Genomic DNA, 17811 nt, shown 5'->3' on the forward strand with positions numbered 1-17811 from the left:
AGAGGAACGCCGTCGGGAGCAACAAGAGAAACACCTTCGAGAGCCGCCGGGAGTGCCTCCCAAGCCTAGCATTTGATCCGCCAAGCGAGATTGTCCACTCAAAAGAATGGAGAGTTTTGGATCATCCTTGCGCATCCGACGCCATTTTTGCTATACATATCAAAATGGAAAATAAAAACACAAAACAGTGACAAAACTGATCTTAGTAAAAGCAAAAATTAAACTCTAATAAAAGAAATAAATTTATGGCGATAAAAAATCATTACCCGTAGCACCTTTGTTTTGGTATCCGGTGGAAGTCGGAAATCCTCGTCAGCGATGATTCTTGTCCATTTCTTTCTATGGCTGTTATGGCGATAAACGCCACATTTCAGATCGAGTTCAAGTTGCGGAGTAAACACAAATGGTGCGGCGCGTTGTTAACGTTGAGCCATTAGGGTTCTTGAAAGTGAAAGAGGTTTAGATTTCCAAAGGTTCAACATCAAAATCAAACAAATGAATATAACCACAAAGAAATTCAGAACACTGAAATAGCAAAATGGAAAAGGTATAGACATACCTGAGATGAAGATCATCGGAAGCCACAAGAGGAAGATCATCGGGAGGAGGAGGAGGAGGAACCCCGTCGGAAGCCGTAAGAGGACTGTCTTCGGTAGGAGGAGGCGAATGTCGTCGGGAGGAGGAGGAACACGGACGGGAGCCACAAGAGGTAAGCCGTTGGGAGGAGGAGTAACGCCGTCGGGAGCCGCAATAGAAACACTGACAGGAGCAGCAAGAGGAACTCCGTCGGGAGCCACAAGAGTAACACCTTCGAGAGCAGCAAGAGGAACGCCGTCGGGAGCCACAAGAGAAACACCTTCGAGGGCTGCAAGAGGAACACCGCCGGGAGTACCTCCCAACCCTAGCATTTCATCCGCCAAGCGAGATGGTCCACTCAAAAGAATGGAGAGTTTTGGATCATCCTTGCGCATCGGACGCCATTTTTGCTATACATATCAAAATGGAAAATAAAAACACAAAACAGTGACAAAACTGATATCAGTAAAAGCAAAAATTAAACTCTAATAAAAGAAATAAAGTTATGGCGATAAAAAACATTACCCGTAGCACCTCTGTTTTGGTATCCGGTGGAAATCGGAAATCCTCGTCAGTGATGATTCTTGTCCATTTCTTGCTATGGCTGTTATGGCGATAAACGCCACGTTTCAGATCGAGTTCAAGCTGCGGAGTAAACACAAATGGTGCGGCGCGTTGTTAACGTTGAGCCATTAGGGTTCTTGAAAGTCAAAGAGGTTTAATTTTCCATAGGTTCAACATCAAAATCAAACAAATGAATATAACCACAAAGAAATTCAAAGCTCTGAAATAGCAAAATGGAAAAGGTATAGATATACCTGAGATGAAGATCATCGGAAGCCACAAGAGGAAGATCATTGGGAGTAGGAGGAGGAGGAACCCCGTCGGAAGCCGTAAGAGCACTGTCGTCGGGAGGAGGAGGACGAATGTCGTCGGGAGGAGGAGGAACACCGACGGGAGCCACAAGAGGAAAGCCGTTGGGAGGAGGAGTAACAACGGCTGGAGCCGCAAGAGAAACACTGACAGGAGCAGCAAGAGCAACGCCGTCGGGAGCCACAAGAGAAACACCTTCAAGAGCCGCCGGGAGTGCCTCCCAAGCCTAGCATTTGATCCGCCAAGCGAGATGGTCCACTCAAAAGAATGGAGAGTTTTGGATCATCCTTGCGCATCCGACGCCATTTTTGCTATACATATCAAAATGGAATATAAAAACACAAAACAGTGACAAAACTGATCTTAGTAAAAGCAAAAATTAAACTCTAATAAAAGAAATAAAGTTATGGCGATAAAAAATCATTACCCGTAGCACCTTTGTTTTGGTATCCGGTGGAAATCGGAAATCCTCGTCAGCGATGATTCTTGTCCATTTCTTTCTATGGCTGTTATGGCGATAAACGCCACGTTTCAGATTGAGTTCAAGTTGCGGAGTAAACACAAATGGTGCGGCGCGTTGTTAACGTTGAGCCATTAGGGTTCTTGAAAGTCAAAGAGGTTTAGATTTCCAAAGGTTTAACATCAAAATCAAACAAATGAATATAACCACAAAGAAATTCACAACACTGAAATAGCAAAATGGAAAAGGTATAGACATACCTGAGATGAAGATCATCGGAAGCCACAAGAGGAAGATCATTGGGAGGAGGAGGAGGAGGAGGAACCCCGTCGGAAGCCGTAAGAGGACTATCTTCGGGAGGAGGAGGCGAATGTCGTCGTGAGGAGGAGGAACACGGACGGGAGCCACAAGAGGTAAGCCGTTGGGAGGAGGAGTAACACCGTCGGGAGCCGCAATAGAAACACTGACAGGAGCAGCAAGAGGAACTCCGTCGGGAGCCACAAGAGTAACACCTTCGAGAGCAGCAAGAGGAACGCCTTCGGGAGCCACAAGAGAAACACATTTGAGGGCTGCAAGAGGATCACCACCGGGAGTGCCTCCCAACCCTAGCATTTCATCCGCCCAGCGAGATGGTCCGCTCAAAAGAATGGAGAGTTTTGGATCATCCTTGCACATCCGACGCCATTTTTTCTATACATATCAAAATGGAAAATAAAAACACAAAACAGTGACAAAACTGATCTCAGTAAAAGAAAAATTTATTCTCTAATAAAAGAAATAAAGTTATGGCGATAAAAAATCATTACCCGTAGCACCTCTGTTTTGGTATTCGGTGGAAATCGGAAATCCTCGTCAGCGATGATTCTTGTCCATTTCTTGCTATGGCTGTTATGGCGATAAACGCCACGTTTCAGATCGAGTTCAAGTTGCGGAGTAAACACAAATGGTGCGGCGCGTTGTTAACATTGAGCCATTGGGGTTCTTGAAAGTCAAAGAGGTTTAGATTTCCATAGGTTCAACATCAAAATCAAACAAATGAATCTAACCACAAAGAAATTCACAGCTCTGAAATAGCAAAATGGAAAAGGTATAGACATACCTGAGATGAAGATCATCGGAAGCCACAAGAGGAAGATCATTGGGAGGAGGAGGAGGAGGAACCCCGTCGGAAACCGTAAGAGGATTGTCGTCGGGAGGAGGAGGACGAATGTCGTCGGGAGGAGGAGGAACACCGATGGGAGCCACAAGAGGAAAGTCGTTGGGAGGAGGAGTAACACCGTCTGGAGCCGCAAGAGAAACACTGACAGGAGCAGCAAGAGGAACGCCGTCGGGAGCCACAAGAGAAACACCTTCGAGAGCCGCAAGAGGACGCCGTCGGGAGCCACAAGAGAAACACCTTCGAGAGCCGCCGGGAGTGCCTCCCAACCCTAGCATTTCATCCGCCAAGCGAGATGGTCCACTCAAAAGAATGGAGAGTTTTGGATCATCCTTGCGCATCCGACGCGATTTTTGCTATACATATCAAAATGGAAAATAAAAACACAAAATAGTTGCAAAACTGATCTCAGTAAAAGCAAAAATTAAACTCTAATAAAAGAAATAAAGTTATGGCGATAAAAAATCATTACCCGTAGCACCTCTGTTTTTGTATCCGGTGGAAATCAGAAATCCTCGTCAGCGATGATTCTTGTCCATTTCTTGCTATGGCTGTTATGGCGATAAACGCCACGTTTCAGATCGAGTTCAAGTTGCGGAGTAAACACAAATGGTGCGGTGCGTTGTTAACGTTGAGCCATTAGGGTTCTTGAAAGTCAAAGAGGTTTAGATTTCCAAAGGTTCAACATCAAAATCAAACAAATGAATATAACCACAAAGAAATTCACAGCTCTGAAATAGCAAAATGGAAAAGGTATAGACATACCTGAGATGAAGATCATCGGAAGCCACAAGAGGAAGATCATTGGGAAGAGGAGGAGAAGGAACCCCGTCGGAAGCCGTAAGAGGATTGCCGTCGGGAGGAGGAGGCGAATGTCGTTGGGAGGAGGAGGAACACGGACGGGAGCCACAAGAGGAAAGTCGTTGGGAGGAGGAGTAACGCCGTCGGGAGCTGCAAGAGAAACACTGACAGGAGCAGCAAGAGGAACGCCGTCGGGAGCCACAAGAGTAACACCTTCAAGAGCAGAAAGAGGAACGCCGTCGGGAGCAACAAGAGAAACACCTTCGAGATCCGCAAGAGGAACACCGCCGGGAGTGCCTCCCAACCCTAACATTTCATCCGCCAAGCGAGATGGTCCACTCAAAAGAATGGAGAGTTTTGGGTCATCCTTGCGCATCCGACGCCATTTTTGCTATACATATCAAAATGGAAAATAAAAACACAAAACAGTGACAAAACAGATCTCAATAAAAGCAAAAATTAAACTCTAATAAAAGAAATAAAGTTATGGCGATAAAAAATCATTACCCGTAGCACCTCTGTTTTGGTATCCGGTGGAAATCGGAAATCCTCGTCAGCGATGATTCTTGTCCATTTCTTTCTATGGCTGTTATGGCGATAAACGCCACGTTTCAGATCGAGTTCGAGTTGCGGAGTAAACACAAATGGTGTGGCGCGTTGTTGACGTTGAGCCGTTAGGGTTCTTGAAAGTCAAAGAGGTTTAGATTTCCATAGGTTCAACATCAAAATCAAACAAATGAATATAACCACAAAGAAATTCACAACACTGAAATAGCAAAATGGAAAAGGTATAGACATACCTAAGATGAAGATCATCGGAAGCCACAAGAGAAAGATCATTGGGAGGAGGAGGAGGAGGAACCCCGTCGGGAGCCGTAAGAGGACTGTCGTCGGGAGGAGGAGGACGAATGTCGTCGGGAGGAGGAGGAACAACGATGTGAGCCACAAGAAGAAAGCTGTTGGGAGGAGGAGTAACGCTGTCGGGAGCTGCAAGAGAAACACTTACAGGAGCAGCAAGAGGAACTCCGTCGGGAGCCACAAGAGTAACACCTCCAAGAGCAGCAAGAGGAACGCCGTCGGGAGCCACAAGAGAAACACCTTCGAGAGCCGCAAGAGGAACACCGCCGGGAGTGCCTCCCAACCCTAGCCTTTCATCCGCCAAGCGAGATGGTCCACTCAAAAGTATGGAGAGTTTTGGATCATCCTTGGGCATCCGACGCCATTTTTGCTATACATATCAAAATGGAAAATAAAAACACAAAACAGTGACAAAACTAATCTCCGTAAAAGCAAAAATTAAACTCTAATAAAAGAAATAAAGTTATGGCGATAAAAAATCATTACCCGTAACACCTCTGTTTTGGTATCCGGTGGAAATCGGAAATCCTCGTCAGCGATGATTCTTGTCCATTTCTTGCTATGGCTGTTATGGCGATAAACGCCACGTTTCAAATCCAGTTCGAGTTGCGGAGTAAACACAAATGGTGTGGCGCGTTGTTGACGTTGAGCCATTAGGATTCTTGAAAGTCAAAGAGGTTTAGATTTCCATAGGTTCAACATCAAAATCAAACAAATGAATATAACCACAAAGAAATTCACAACACTGAAATAGCAAAATGGAAAAGGTGTAGACATACCTGAGATGAAGATCTTCGGAAGCCACAAGAGGAAGATCATTGGGAGGAGGAGGAGGAGGAGGAGGAACACCGTCGGAAGCCGTAAGAGGACTGACGTCGGGAGGAAGAGGCGAATGTCATCGGGAGGAGGAGGAACACCGACGGGAGCCACAAGAGGAAAGCCGTTGGGAGAAGGAGTAACGCCGTCGGGAGCCGCAAGAGAAACACAGACAGGAGCAGCAAGAGGAATGCCGTCGGGAGTCACAAGAGAAACACCTTCGAGAGCAGCAAGAGGAACGCCGTCTGGAGCCACAAGAGAAACACCTTCCAGAGCCGCAAGAGGAACACCGCCGGGAGTGCCTCCTAACCCTAGCATTTTATCCGCCAAGCGAGATGGTCCACTCAAAAGAATGGAGAGTTTTGGATCATCCTTGCGCATCCGACGCCATTTTTGCTATACATATCAAAATGGAAAATAAAAACACAAAACAGTGACAAAACGGATCTCAGTAAAAGCAAAAATTAAACTCTAATAAAAGAAATGAAGTTATGGCGATAAAAAATCATTACCCGTAACACCTCTGTTTTGGTATCCGGTGGAAATCGGAAATCCTCGTCAGCGATGATTCTTGTCCATTTCTTGCTATGGCTGTTATGGCGATAAACGCCACGTTTCAGATCGAGTTCAAGTTGCGGAGTAAACACAAATGGTGCGGCGCGTTGTTAACATTGAGCCATTGGGGTTCTTGAAAGTCAAAGAGGTTTAGATTTCCATAGGTTCAACATCAAAATCAAACAAATGAATCTAACCACAAAGAAATTCACAGCTCTGAAATAGCAAAATGGAAAAGGTATAGACATACCTTAGATGAAGATCATCGGAAGCCACAAGAGGAAGATCATTGGGAGGAGGAGGAGGAGGGACCCCGTCGGAAACCGTAAGAGGACTGTCGTCGGGAGGAGGAGGACGAATGTCGTCGGGAGGAGGAGGAACACCGACGGGAGCCACAAGAGGAAAGCCGTTGGGAGGAGGAGTAACACCGTCTGGAGCCGCAAGAGAAACACTGACAGGAGCAGCAAGAGGAACGCCGTCGGGAGCCACAAGAGAAACACCTTCGAGAGCCGCAAGAGGACGCCGTCGGGAGCCACAAGAGAAACACCTTCGAGAGCCGCTGGGAGTGCCTCCCAACCCTAGCATTTCATCCGCCAAGCGAGATGGTCCACTCAAAAGAATGGAGAGTTTTGGATCATCCTTGCGCATCCGACGCGATTTTTGCTATACATATCAAAATGGAAAATAAAAACACAAAATAGTTGCAAAACTGATCTCAGTAAAAGCAAAAATTAAACTCTAATAAAAGAAATAAAGTTATGGCGATAAAAAATCATTACCCGTAGCACCTCTTTTTTTGTATCCGGTGGAAATCAGAAATCCTCGTCAGCGATGATTCTTGTCCATTTCTTGCTATGGCTGTTATGGCGATAAACGCCACGTTTCAGATCGAGTTCAAGTTGCGGAGTAAACACAAATGGTGCGGTGCGTTGTTAACGTTGAGCCATTAGGGTTCTTGAAAGTCAAAGAGGTTTAGATTTCCAAAGGTTCAACATCAAAATCAAACAAATGAATATAACTGTAAGACCCCAATTTTGGGCCCTAAGATCCCTCATGGCCCATATCATTCATATCATAACCTCAAGGATCAATGCATGCCTTTGCTTTCCTCTTAGTGGATAGATTGCCTTGTGGGTTTGTTTCTTGATCACCAAGCATACTTTGCATTTGTATATCTTTGCTTTCATATGTTTATCATTCAAAAAGTACAAAAATATTGTCAGTCTAACCTTGTTGCTTGCAGTGGAAGCAATCATCAGCAATTAGGTCAAAGATGGTCAACAGTCAGTCAAAGCAATGGATGGTGGCCATTCTTGCAGAATTTGGGCACCATTGGTCAATAATCAAAGGTTCATACAACTTGAGACATCATTTGAAGTCAAGTTCTCAAGGATTTAGGGTTTGGAATTCATCAGAAGTGGTTCAGTCATCCAAAACCCTAGAAAAGTCAAACTTGGTCAACAGTTGATTTAATCAGAGATTTGATGGATAGAATTGATCTGAAAGAGTTCATTCATGCTTGTATAAGCCTCATCTATCATGTCAAACCTCATCACGGAAGAAAATCAAGCCAATCAGAAAATTTTCCAGAAATAGAAAGTGGACCTGTAATTTCAATTGCCAAAAATGGAAACTTCTTGATCTTAAACTTGCATCATGATACAAGCTTCAAATGAATTTTTGCCCAACATGAAAGTTGAAGATCTTGTCTTCCCATTTTCAAAAAGTCCAAGAACATCAAAATCCCATGTGTGGTTGTCAAGATATGATCCAATCATTTTCACCAAATTTTGAAGTTCAACAAGCCATATCTCTCAAACCATAAGGCCAAATTTGGTGGGGTTTTTTCCTACACACCACATTTTTCATCCTCTTTCCAAAAATATAAATTTCATAACCTAAAACCTTGCCAACCAAAATGGCATTTTTGGACCTTTTGCATTTAAATTCAAAGTTTGACCAAACTTTGACTTTTTGAGTTTTTGACTTTTTCTTGATTTGGTCAATTGGGAAATGTTCCATATATCATTTATGATTTGTTCCAAGCCTAAAATCATAACCATACCACCATTACACCATCATTTTTAACCAAAATGCAAAAACTTGAAAATTGGCATTTGGTTTCAAATAAAGGGAAACAAAGTACAGCAGTACATGTATAACCAAAAACAGCAAAACATGTTGTCCTTCTGCAGCTTGTGCCCAGCCCAAATTCTCAGCAAAAACACACCTCCACTTCATTTGTACATAACTAGCAATTTGGCAAATGGTTTCATAAAAAAGCAAAGCAAGGACAGCATTCATGAAACAACCAAAACAGCAATTACTTAAATGATTTGCAGCTGTTTGCAAGGCCCAGCTCGTACAGCATTGCACCCTCCCATATCCACTTACACAAAGTTAGCAAAATGGCAATTGGTTTTCATTAAGCTAAATCAACTTAGCACTTGGATTAATAATGTTAAACAGACCTTTATAAGGCCATTTGCTGTCAAATAAACCCTAGTGTTCACAGCCTCCACAGAGAAAAAACCCTCATTCTCTCTTCTTGCATTTTTGGCAATTGGCTTTTTTCTGCCAAACCCTTGAAAACCCTCGAATAACCTTGATTCCTCCATCATCTAAACATCATTTGGGATTGTTTTGCACATCATTTCTCAACTGTAATCCTCTTTCAAGCTCTGCATCTTCAAAGGACCTTTAATGGCAAGATGATATTTGAAGGGCTCCAAGTGTTCTCGAGCTAGAAAAGCTTCAGCATCCATCACTACAAAGCCTGAGCATCACCTGTTTGCACCTAAATCATCCAATACACCACTGTTTCAACTATTTCTTCGAAACCAAGTAAGTTATCGACTTCCCTCATATGCCTTGCTATGCTATGTTTATGAAAGGTCTTGGTATGCTAGTTTCAATGCATTTTGTTTCGAATGAAATGGTTGTAACATGAGGGAGAAATCTGAACTTTCATTTCTATGTCCAAAGGCATTTTTTATCGAATTGGGGTAATCATGATAAATTGAAGAAAAGGGATGTTATCTTATGCTTGTATTTGTGTTGTTGAAGCTTTTGGTATGCTTATTATAGTTTCCTGGAAGTTTTGATTATGATGGATTGTTGGTAATGATACCCTGTTGCTCATGCTTTTTGTCTGCCCAGAATTCCCATGGTTGTGTTGGTTCTGTTGTTAGCTAAATGTTGTTTAATAATGATACTTCATGGCCATGCTTTATCATTGTTGCTGCTGTTATGTTGGTTCTGTTATGCACTGTTGTGTGGTTTAGGTGAATCATGTTTTGTTTGATGCTTGGTTGAAATCACGCTTGTGGATTACATAAAATGCCTTGCTGTGTGAAACCTACCCTGCACCAGATTTTTCTATGATCATGCTTGTGTATTGCTGAATGATGTGCTGTTGTCGGGTTGCTTGCTATGAGAACATGATACCAAGGCCTTGCTGTTGTGATTGCTTGCCCGAATTTTATGTGATGATGTTGTTGAACCATGCTTGCTATAACCTGTTGTCCATGTGCTATTGTTGGATTTTTATTGTAACTGCTTGATGATGAGTGCACTGTTGTATTGAACCAAATATCATGTTCAGAAAATTCAATGTGAAATATGTTATGTGCTGTTGCATGCTGTTGTTCATGTTTTGGTGTTATAATAATGATGAATGTGTGATTGGTGATGAACCATGTTGCTGCTACTGCTGAACCTTACTGCAGTTTAGAAAACCCTCATGAATTGCATTTGAATGCTGTTGATTGTGCCTATTTGGATTTGTCTGTGTGATGATGAACATTGTTGATTACAAATGCCTGGCTGCTGTTTCTAAAACTTGAGCTGCCCAGAATTTCTCATTTTGTTTGTTTTGGCATGTTGTTTGTGGTTCCCACTGCCATGCTATTTGGATGTCACATGTTGATATTGAATTGTGAAGAAACCATTGCCTTGCTGCTGGCTGATGTTGTTTTCTTGGTGCTGTTTATGGGTTTGTCGAGTTAATGATGAGTTTGAATGCTGTTGCCATGTGAAATCCCAATGCTGCTGTAGTTGAAACCTTGGTCCTTTCCATAAATCATGACTTTATGTATGCACTAGTTTGGCTGATGTTATTGTTTGTGATTATGTGATTGATTTCATGGCTATGCTATTACATTGTGTTTGGTCTGCTATTGAATTTGACATACCACTGCTATGCATTGCCCTGCTGTTGTTTGTTTGCTTGTTGGTTGGAACTTCAATTGAGGATGATTTTGATAAACACATTATGCTGTTTTGAACCTTATAAACACTGCCTAAAATCCATTTGATTGCTGTATGCTGTCAACCTGCTTACTGCATAAACCTCACCCATACCATGCTGTTGGTTAATGTTTGTTTGGTTGATGATTGATGTTACATAAGTACATATGCCATGCTACCTATGTGCTTTTGCTTGGTTTGCTGTTGGATGATAATGATGTTTGTATGTTGTTGAAATTGTTGGTCGAGTTTGTATGCTGCTTTTGTGCTATGCCTTTGCCATGATAAAACTTTGCTGCAGTTTAAAACCTTATGAACATGCTTAGAGAATCTATATGAGCCATGTCGAATGCTTGTTGCTATGTGCTGTTGTTTCTAAAACCATAAACCCCTGCTGTTCATGAGCTTCACCTGTTTTAATTTCCAGAAATTTGAACGTTGTGTTTTGGTTAGTATCGATTGATGCTCCTGTACCAATGTCCTGCTAAATGATATGCTGTTGGGTGATGGTCGATTTTTTTGTTTTGATGTCGATGAACCATGAACATGAAATTGATGCTGCTATTGCTGTTTTGAACTTGGCCCAGAAATCCATGCTGTTTATATACTGTCATGTGCTGTTGTTTTGTTTATGATCCTGCTGCCATGCTAAAACCATGCTGCAATTTTGAAACATGTTGTTGCTTTTGTTTGTTCAATTTGATATGATGATTGATGAACATGATGCTATGCTGCTATGTGCTGTTGTTTGTGTTGCTTGCTGATTGAATGATGAACATTAATGGTGGTTGCATGCTGTTTGTTTTTTATGATTACATAATGATGATGAATGCTGTTTGCTTGCATTGTTGGCCATGCTGTTGTAAAACCCTAAGGGGTTTATGAGAAAAACCAGAATTTGCATGATTGGATGTATTGGGTCGCATATGATTGTTATGCTGCATACTGCTGTTTGTTGGTTGTTGTTCATGAGCATAAGTTTGAAGCATGCCTGGCTGTTAAAACCCTAAGGGTTATGATGAACCCAGAAAACTCGAAGCCCATTGGCTGTTGCTGCGCATGCCACTGTTCCATTGGCTGGGAGCCAATGAGAACATTCCGTTTTCTCCCCTGAAGCGCAGTCGTTTCACTAAGTGACTGCACTATTTACACCAATGCCACCCGTTGACTTGTTTGACCATCTTGCCATGCTAGCTTGCTCATATTTCATCCAATATTTCACCCAATTTCACAAATCATTTTCTCCTTCGTTTTTCATCAAAAAATTACGAAATTTTTCGCACATGTTCACAAATGAGTCTAGAATTTAATTGTGAATTTTAATTAATTTTCCATTGGTTGGTTTTTAATTGACAATTATTTTCTCAACATGTGCGCATGAATGATACCCTTGGCCATTTCAATTGTGAAATTCTCATGTTGCATCCAATGAGCTTGAAATTTTTTGTGGTGAAACTACACACATTGACTTTCATTTCCATATAGAGTTTGTGCATTTATCATTTGTGGATTGATAGTTATGATTTTTTGAAGTTGTGTGTTGCATTTGGTGCTATACCATGATCATGCATTTTCACAATTTTTGCTCACATGCTTCCTCTTATCCAAATCACTTGAAATTTTGCATGAATGATCCCTTGTATGTCTAATTGATGTATGAATTTTCTTGGAATTAATCTTGCTGTTTTCCATTTGATTAAGAATTTTCTTCCATATGTGGTCATTTGTTGACTTTTTGTGCTATGCCTTGCCAAATCTTTTGTGAAATTCTCAAATCTTATTGTATGATCATGAAATTTCATATGTGATAACTAGACATCTCAAGCTTTGCATTGGTATTAACCTCATTCATTTCTCTTCTGTTTTCAAATTGATATGATTTTTTGAAGTTGACCCATGCTTGTTGACTTTCACCATGCTTACTTGAATTTGGTTTGATTTCATGATTTTACTTGACTGCCTTCCTCTCATCCAAATGCCATGAAATTTTGCATGTATACCATGTTAGATGTTAGGATTGAGTGTGATTTATTTCATGATTTTTGAAAATGTTTGAGTTGACTTTTGAATGAAGTCTTTGCTGTTGACTTTTATATGCTTCTTTTGCTATGCTTTGCATCCTTTTGCATATGAAATGACCATGATCCATGATTTTATTATGAACCCAATTGAGAATGCTTCTTGAATGTTCAAACTTGGTTTGGGTTGACTTTTGTTTGCTGCCTTGGCCTTTTTCTTTCATTTTTGACCCTAGGCTAGTCCTAGTGGTCTTCTAAGCTTATGTTGAGTTCATCTGTTTCAGGTTAAGCACCAATGCCTTAAGGATCATTCAAATGTGATTGAATTTGATTGTTTGCCACATGCTAACCCTTGTTTTGTAGGTGACTCATATGCTTGAGTCTTTGTGCCTTGCACAATTGGTCCCTCTGTGGTTGACTTTTGGGTTTATCTTTTGATTTTGACTGTTGACTTGTTTACTAATGAGTTTGACTTTTGCAGGTGCTTTAGTTGCTTAAGTTCTTTGAACTTGCTTGCTTGCTTTGCTTTTTAGCATTTGCTTTGAGGTATAATTATTTCTTCTTCATGTAGTCTGGAGACCCGGTCTGTTATTTGACCGGGCAAACTGTCTGAAGTCCTCCTTAAGAGGCAATGCCTGTGTTTGTTTAAATTTGTCCTAAGCAGGAAAAGTCCTCATTTGAGGCAATTGGTGGAAGGTAGGGATAAGCAATCTATCCCCCACTATCCAGTGTGTCCTCTCTTTGCTCCCAGTACCTGGTTGAAGCAATGAGATAAATACCCAAGATCTAATCGAGTCAATAATGTGGAGAGAGTTCCTACTTTCTGAACTCCCACACTTTCTTTGATGCTCTCTCTGATTTGAGATTGAAGCAATGAGGCACACCCCTCATCTCCTATTCATCTGCTTCACCTGAGTCCCTCAATGGCCAGGTTAAGAGCAACCCTTACCTATTACAGTGGACTGTTAAAGTCAAACCCTCTTGTGTGAGCCCCCCATTGTTTGGCTATAGAGTGTGCTGTTTGATATTCATTGCTTGATTGATTGCTTCATATGCACTTGCTTGCCTGTATGCTATGCATTTATCATCATCATCAATTGCCATTAATGCATGATCATCTCATTTATCTTTGTGATGCTATCATTGTTGTTTGCCCATTGAGGACAATTGTAAGTCCATTGCTTTGGCATTTGCTCCTGTGATATGGAAGGATAGAGTGTAAGACCTCATTGGTCACTCATATCTTCTGTTTATCTGTGTGTATGTGAGGATACAGTTATAAGTCCCTGTAAGTTGGCGTCTGTTATCCTGTGATCATAATTTGATCTGTTTGATTTGTATGTGAGGATACAGTTATAAGTCCCTGTAAGTTGGCATCTGTTATCCTGTGATCATAATTTGGATCTGTTTGATTTGTATGTGAGGTTGCAGTTATAAGTCCCTGTAAGTTGGCATCTGCTTTCCTGTGATCATAGTTTGTTTCATCTGTTTGTATGAGAGGTTGCAATTATAAGTCCCTGTAAGTTGGCATTTGCATTCCTGTGATCATATTGTTGCTTCTGTACTTGTATGTGAGGATCCATTGTAAGTCCCTGTGATGTGGCATTGGATTTCCTGTGAGCATACTGTGGAGTTAACCTAAGTCCAGATAAATTGGCAGTTGACTTCCATATTTCATCTTTGCTTTTCTTTTGAGGAGATTAGTGTAAGTCCATTGAGTGGCTTCTGATATCCTGTTCTGTTTTAGGAGACTGGTGTAAATCCATTTATTGGTATCCGGTATCCGCTTTTATTTCTTTGCCTGTGGAGATTAGTGTAAGACCATTGAGTGGCATCTGATATCCCGTTTTGTTTTAGGAGATTGGTATAAGACCATTGATTGGCATCCGATATCCGCTTTTTTTTGCTTTGCTTGTTTATTATTGCCATTGCTATTCCAAAGGACACACTTGAATCATCTGCTATATGATTTCAAGAAGTGAACCTTCTAAGAAGTTTTACAATCCATCTTCATCCATTCATCATTCATTACGTCTTAGAACCTTTTCACACTTCATCTTTTAAACTTGACATAAGTGTTGTGCAAACATTTTCATGTTTTCTAACTAAAAACCTGGACTCAAGTCCTTGACCTTTTTTCAAAACTTCATTCTCATAATACTTATTTGAATTGATCTTAATCATACTTTGACTCCATTTTCATAATCATAATCAGTAACTTCACTCATTCACTTGTTTTGGCTTTGTCCATTAATCTTTTCATACATGAGCTATAGGTTTGATTTATCTTAGTGGTTGATGTTAATCTCACCTTCTGTCTTTAGTGATTGAATTGTAAGCCTTCCTTGCCTATTATAGGGTTAACCCCTCCCTGGCAAGTTGAAGCTGTTCTCACATGGTGGACGTTGTTGTTTGTATAAGGTTGAGTTTTCTCCCGTGGATAACGTAAGACCTAGGGTTTGTGTTTAAAATTGAACCTAACCCACTTTTGGAAATCTTTTAGCCGAACTACGGCGTTCTGATCCTTACCTTTGATGGAAGGTACGTAGGCAACGGGTTCATCCGTTCGAACCCAATAACCCAATAATAATAAAACTTGTATATTCTTTTCTCACCATCCCAATCATGTTTGCACAATCTTTATGTCATAATAAATAATAATCTTTTACAACAAGTGTGAAAAGGGCTCCCTAGGAGTACCTAGGACGTAGTGGGTGCCTAACACCTTCCCATTGCGTAATTTACCCCTTACCCAGAATCTCTGATCTTTTTATTAGTTTTCTACGTGTAAAACTTCTTAGGCTTTTGTTCGCTTTTTAGCCAGTCCTTTGGATAAATAAAAGTGCGGTGGCGACTCGAAAATTTCAATGTATCTCTTAGCTTATGATTTAATCGATAGATCATATAGCGACGAATACACCGCTACAGAAAAGTGGCGACTCCACTGGGGAAAACCTCACCAGAATCCCTGGTGGTATTGCCTACTTTTCACCCTTGTTGTGCTATATTGTTATTCTTTATCTGACATATTTTTGTACAATTTGGGATGAATGTATTGATTGTAATGTGTGAATTGCTTGATATACATCTGCTGTTTGCTTTGGTGATCTGTGAGATGAGTTCTATACCCGAACTCGAGTGCTCTCTAGGATAGGAGAATGGCATAGTCTTGTCGACTGGTGTGGAGTAGTCCTTAGCCAGTTGACTTGCGAGTCCATTCACTTGGTGGAGGTCATGTTGAACTAATAATGTCACACAAGTTATTTGTGGTTAGGCATTATTCTTTCAATCATGTTCCGCAGAAGCCAAGGACCTTAGTTTACCAAACCCATCTTGGCCTATTTTTAGGACCGTAGTGCGGAGGTCGTTCAGATGTCAGTTCTGATACGATTGTTACGCGATACTACACTCATAAGAGTTTCTCTTGAGAATATTCTTGGAATACGAGTATTCGTTCCTCCGAAAATATTCGAAAGATGGAACGATGATTATGGGAACCTCTGATAGAACATGTCTGGCAGGTTTAAACCCTAGTACACTCCCTTTGGGTGGTTCTTAACCGAGACTCCATGCTCGTGACTCTCAACAAACCCGTGATTCGTGGTTGAGTCGTTCGAACATTGTTAATATCAATGGATCCCGGATCAGGTGTAAAACCTAAAATCCATCAAAGCGGCTGGTTGATATTAAGAATGTCTGAACCGGTTCATGTACCGTTAATATCAATGGAACTTGGGTGTCGATAAGGTGAAAACCTAAATCCACCAAAATGGATGATTGATATTAGGGATACAATGAGCTTTCCCACGACCTTTGTTTGGCGTGTCTTGCTTGATCCTTGAGTGTGATTGTTGCATTCATACATTCACGCATTCATCCGCATTCATGTCATCAAAAGAGAAACTTTTCAAGGAACTTAAAGGGTTTATTTGCAAAATTTTCAGACATGGAAAGACCAAAAAGGCATACAAAGAAGTACAGCTTTAAGCAGCCCGATGTAAAAGAGTTAAGGAATCTGACATCATATGTATTAGATCCCTTGGGTTTCAAAGCTCGCTATGGAAAGCTTCTGCCGCTGTTGACTACTCAAGTGGATGAGGGATTGATGAGCACTCTTGCTCAGTTCTATGATCCGCTCTATCATTGCTTCTTATTTCCGGACTTCCAGTTATTGCCGACTTTGGAAGAATACTCTCACCTCATTGGGATTCCGATTCTGGATCAAGTGCCGTTCAGTGGCTTAGAGAGTATTCTATCTGCTCGAGAGATTTCCAGTCTGTTGCACATAGATGAAGATCTGATTAGAGCTAATCTGACTACCAAAGGCGGAATTCAGGGTTTTCCTTCCGAGTTCCTCATTGCCCAAGCTACCTTTTATGGGAAGGCCATGAGTGAGGATGCCTTTGAGGCTCTGTTTGTGCTGCTCATCTATGGATTGGTGCTATTTCCCAACTTCGACAAGTTCGTCGACATGAACGCTATTAGGATCTTTTCAGTTCTTAATCCAGTTCCGACCTTGTTGGGTGATGCATATGTCTCCATGCATCTGAGGAATATGAAGAATGGAGGAGTCATTGTCTGCTGTTTACCCCTGCTGTACAAGTGGTTTATTTCGCACTTGCCGCAGACAGTTGCTTTCAAGGAGAACAAGGGATGTCTACGGTGGTCTCAGAGACTCATGTCTCTCACCAATGATGATATCACCTGGTATGATCGCGTGTATGATACCGTTCAGATCATTAATTCTTGTGGTGAATTCCCCAATGTGCCTCTTCTTGGTACATGTGGTGGGATTACCTACAACCCTACGCTTGCACGTCGTCAGCTTGGGTTCCCCCTAAAGGATAAACCCCATAACATTCTGTTAGAAGGTGTGTTCTTTCAGGAGGGTAAAGATCCCCAAGGCCTGAAAGCCAGATTTGTCCGCGCTTGGCGCAATATTCGCATGAAGAGTAGGAATGAATTGGGTCCAAAGAACTGCATTGCTTTGGAGCCATACACCTCTTGGGTCAGACAGAGGGCTGCTACCTACCTGATGCCATATGATCATCCGAGACCTACACTGTTGGATGTGGCTGGGCCTTCAACCCTCCCTACCCAACGTGTAGAGGAGTTGAGAGAAGAAGACCTTTCGCGTGCCTGGATCCGCGAGAGAGAAGAATTGCTGCAGCAGCTCAAGGAGAAAGATGATATGATTGAATTTCTCGAGCACCGAGTGATCGACGATCCGAACGACACTTGGACTTCTCTGCTTCCTCAGTCTTCCAAATTCTGGAAAAGGAAGTATGATCAACTTGCAAAGGAGAAAGCTGATATGGAGGCTGCCTATGAGAGAGAGATCAAGAAGTTGTGCACTTCTCGTCTTCCAGCATCCCGAGCTGTTAGGGATCCATAGGATGTTATTTACCTTTTCTCTTTGTAATATTTAAAAGAATGCTGTACTTCTTTGT

The 17811-nt window shown here is 41.6% G+C and overlaps 1 protein-coding gene across 1 annotated transcript in view; it reads right to left on the bottom strand.

Moving 5' to 3' along the window:
- The window catches only part of LOC127112148 (uncharacterized), a 66464-nt gene that overhangs the window by 22682 nt on the left and 25971 nt on the right, over positions 1-17811 (bottom strand). The window contains exons 7-13 of the mRNA XM_051046271.1: positions 6420-6526; positions 5807-5936; positions 3831-4079; positions 3083-3189; positions 1395-1675; positions 267-345; positions 35-150 (exon numbers count right to left, since the gene is read on the bottom strand). Coding sequence (XP_050902228.1) covers positions 35-150; positions 267-345; positions 1395-1675; positions 3083-3189; positions 3831-4079; positions 5807-5936; positions 6420-6526 — 1069 coding nt within the window. The remainder of the gene's footprint in view (positions 1-34; positions 151-266; positions 346-1394; positions 1676-3082; positions 3190-3830; positions 4080-5806; positions 5937-6419; positions 6527-17811) is intronic.

This window comes from Lathyrus oleraceus, unplaced genomic scaffold (assembly GCF_024323335.1).
Source record: "Lathyrus oleraceus cultivar Zhongwan6 unplaced genomic scaffold, CAAS_Psat_ZW6_1.0 chrUn0046, whole genome shotgun sequence".
Classification (NCBI taxonomy): domain Eukaryota; kingdom Viridiplantae; phylum Streptophyta; class Magnoliopsida; order Fabales; family Fabaceae; genus Lathyrus; species Lathyrus oleraceus.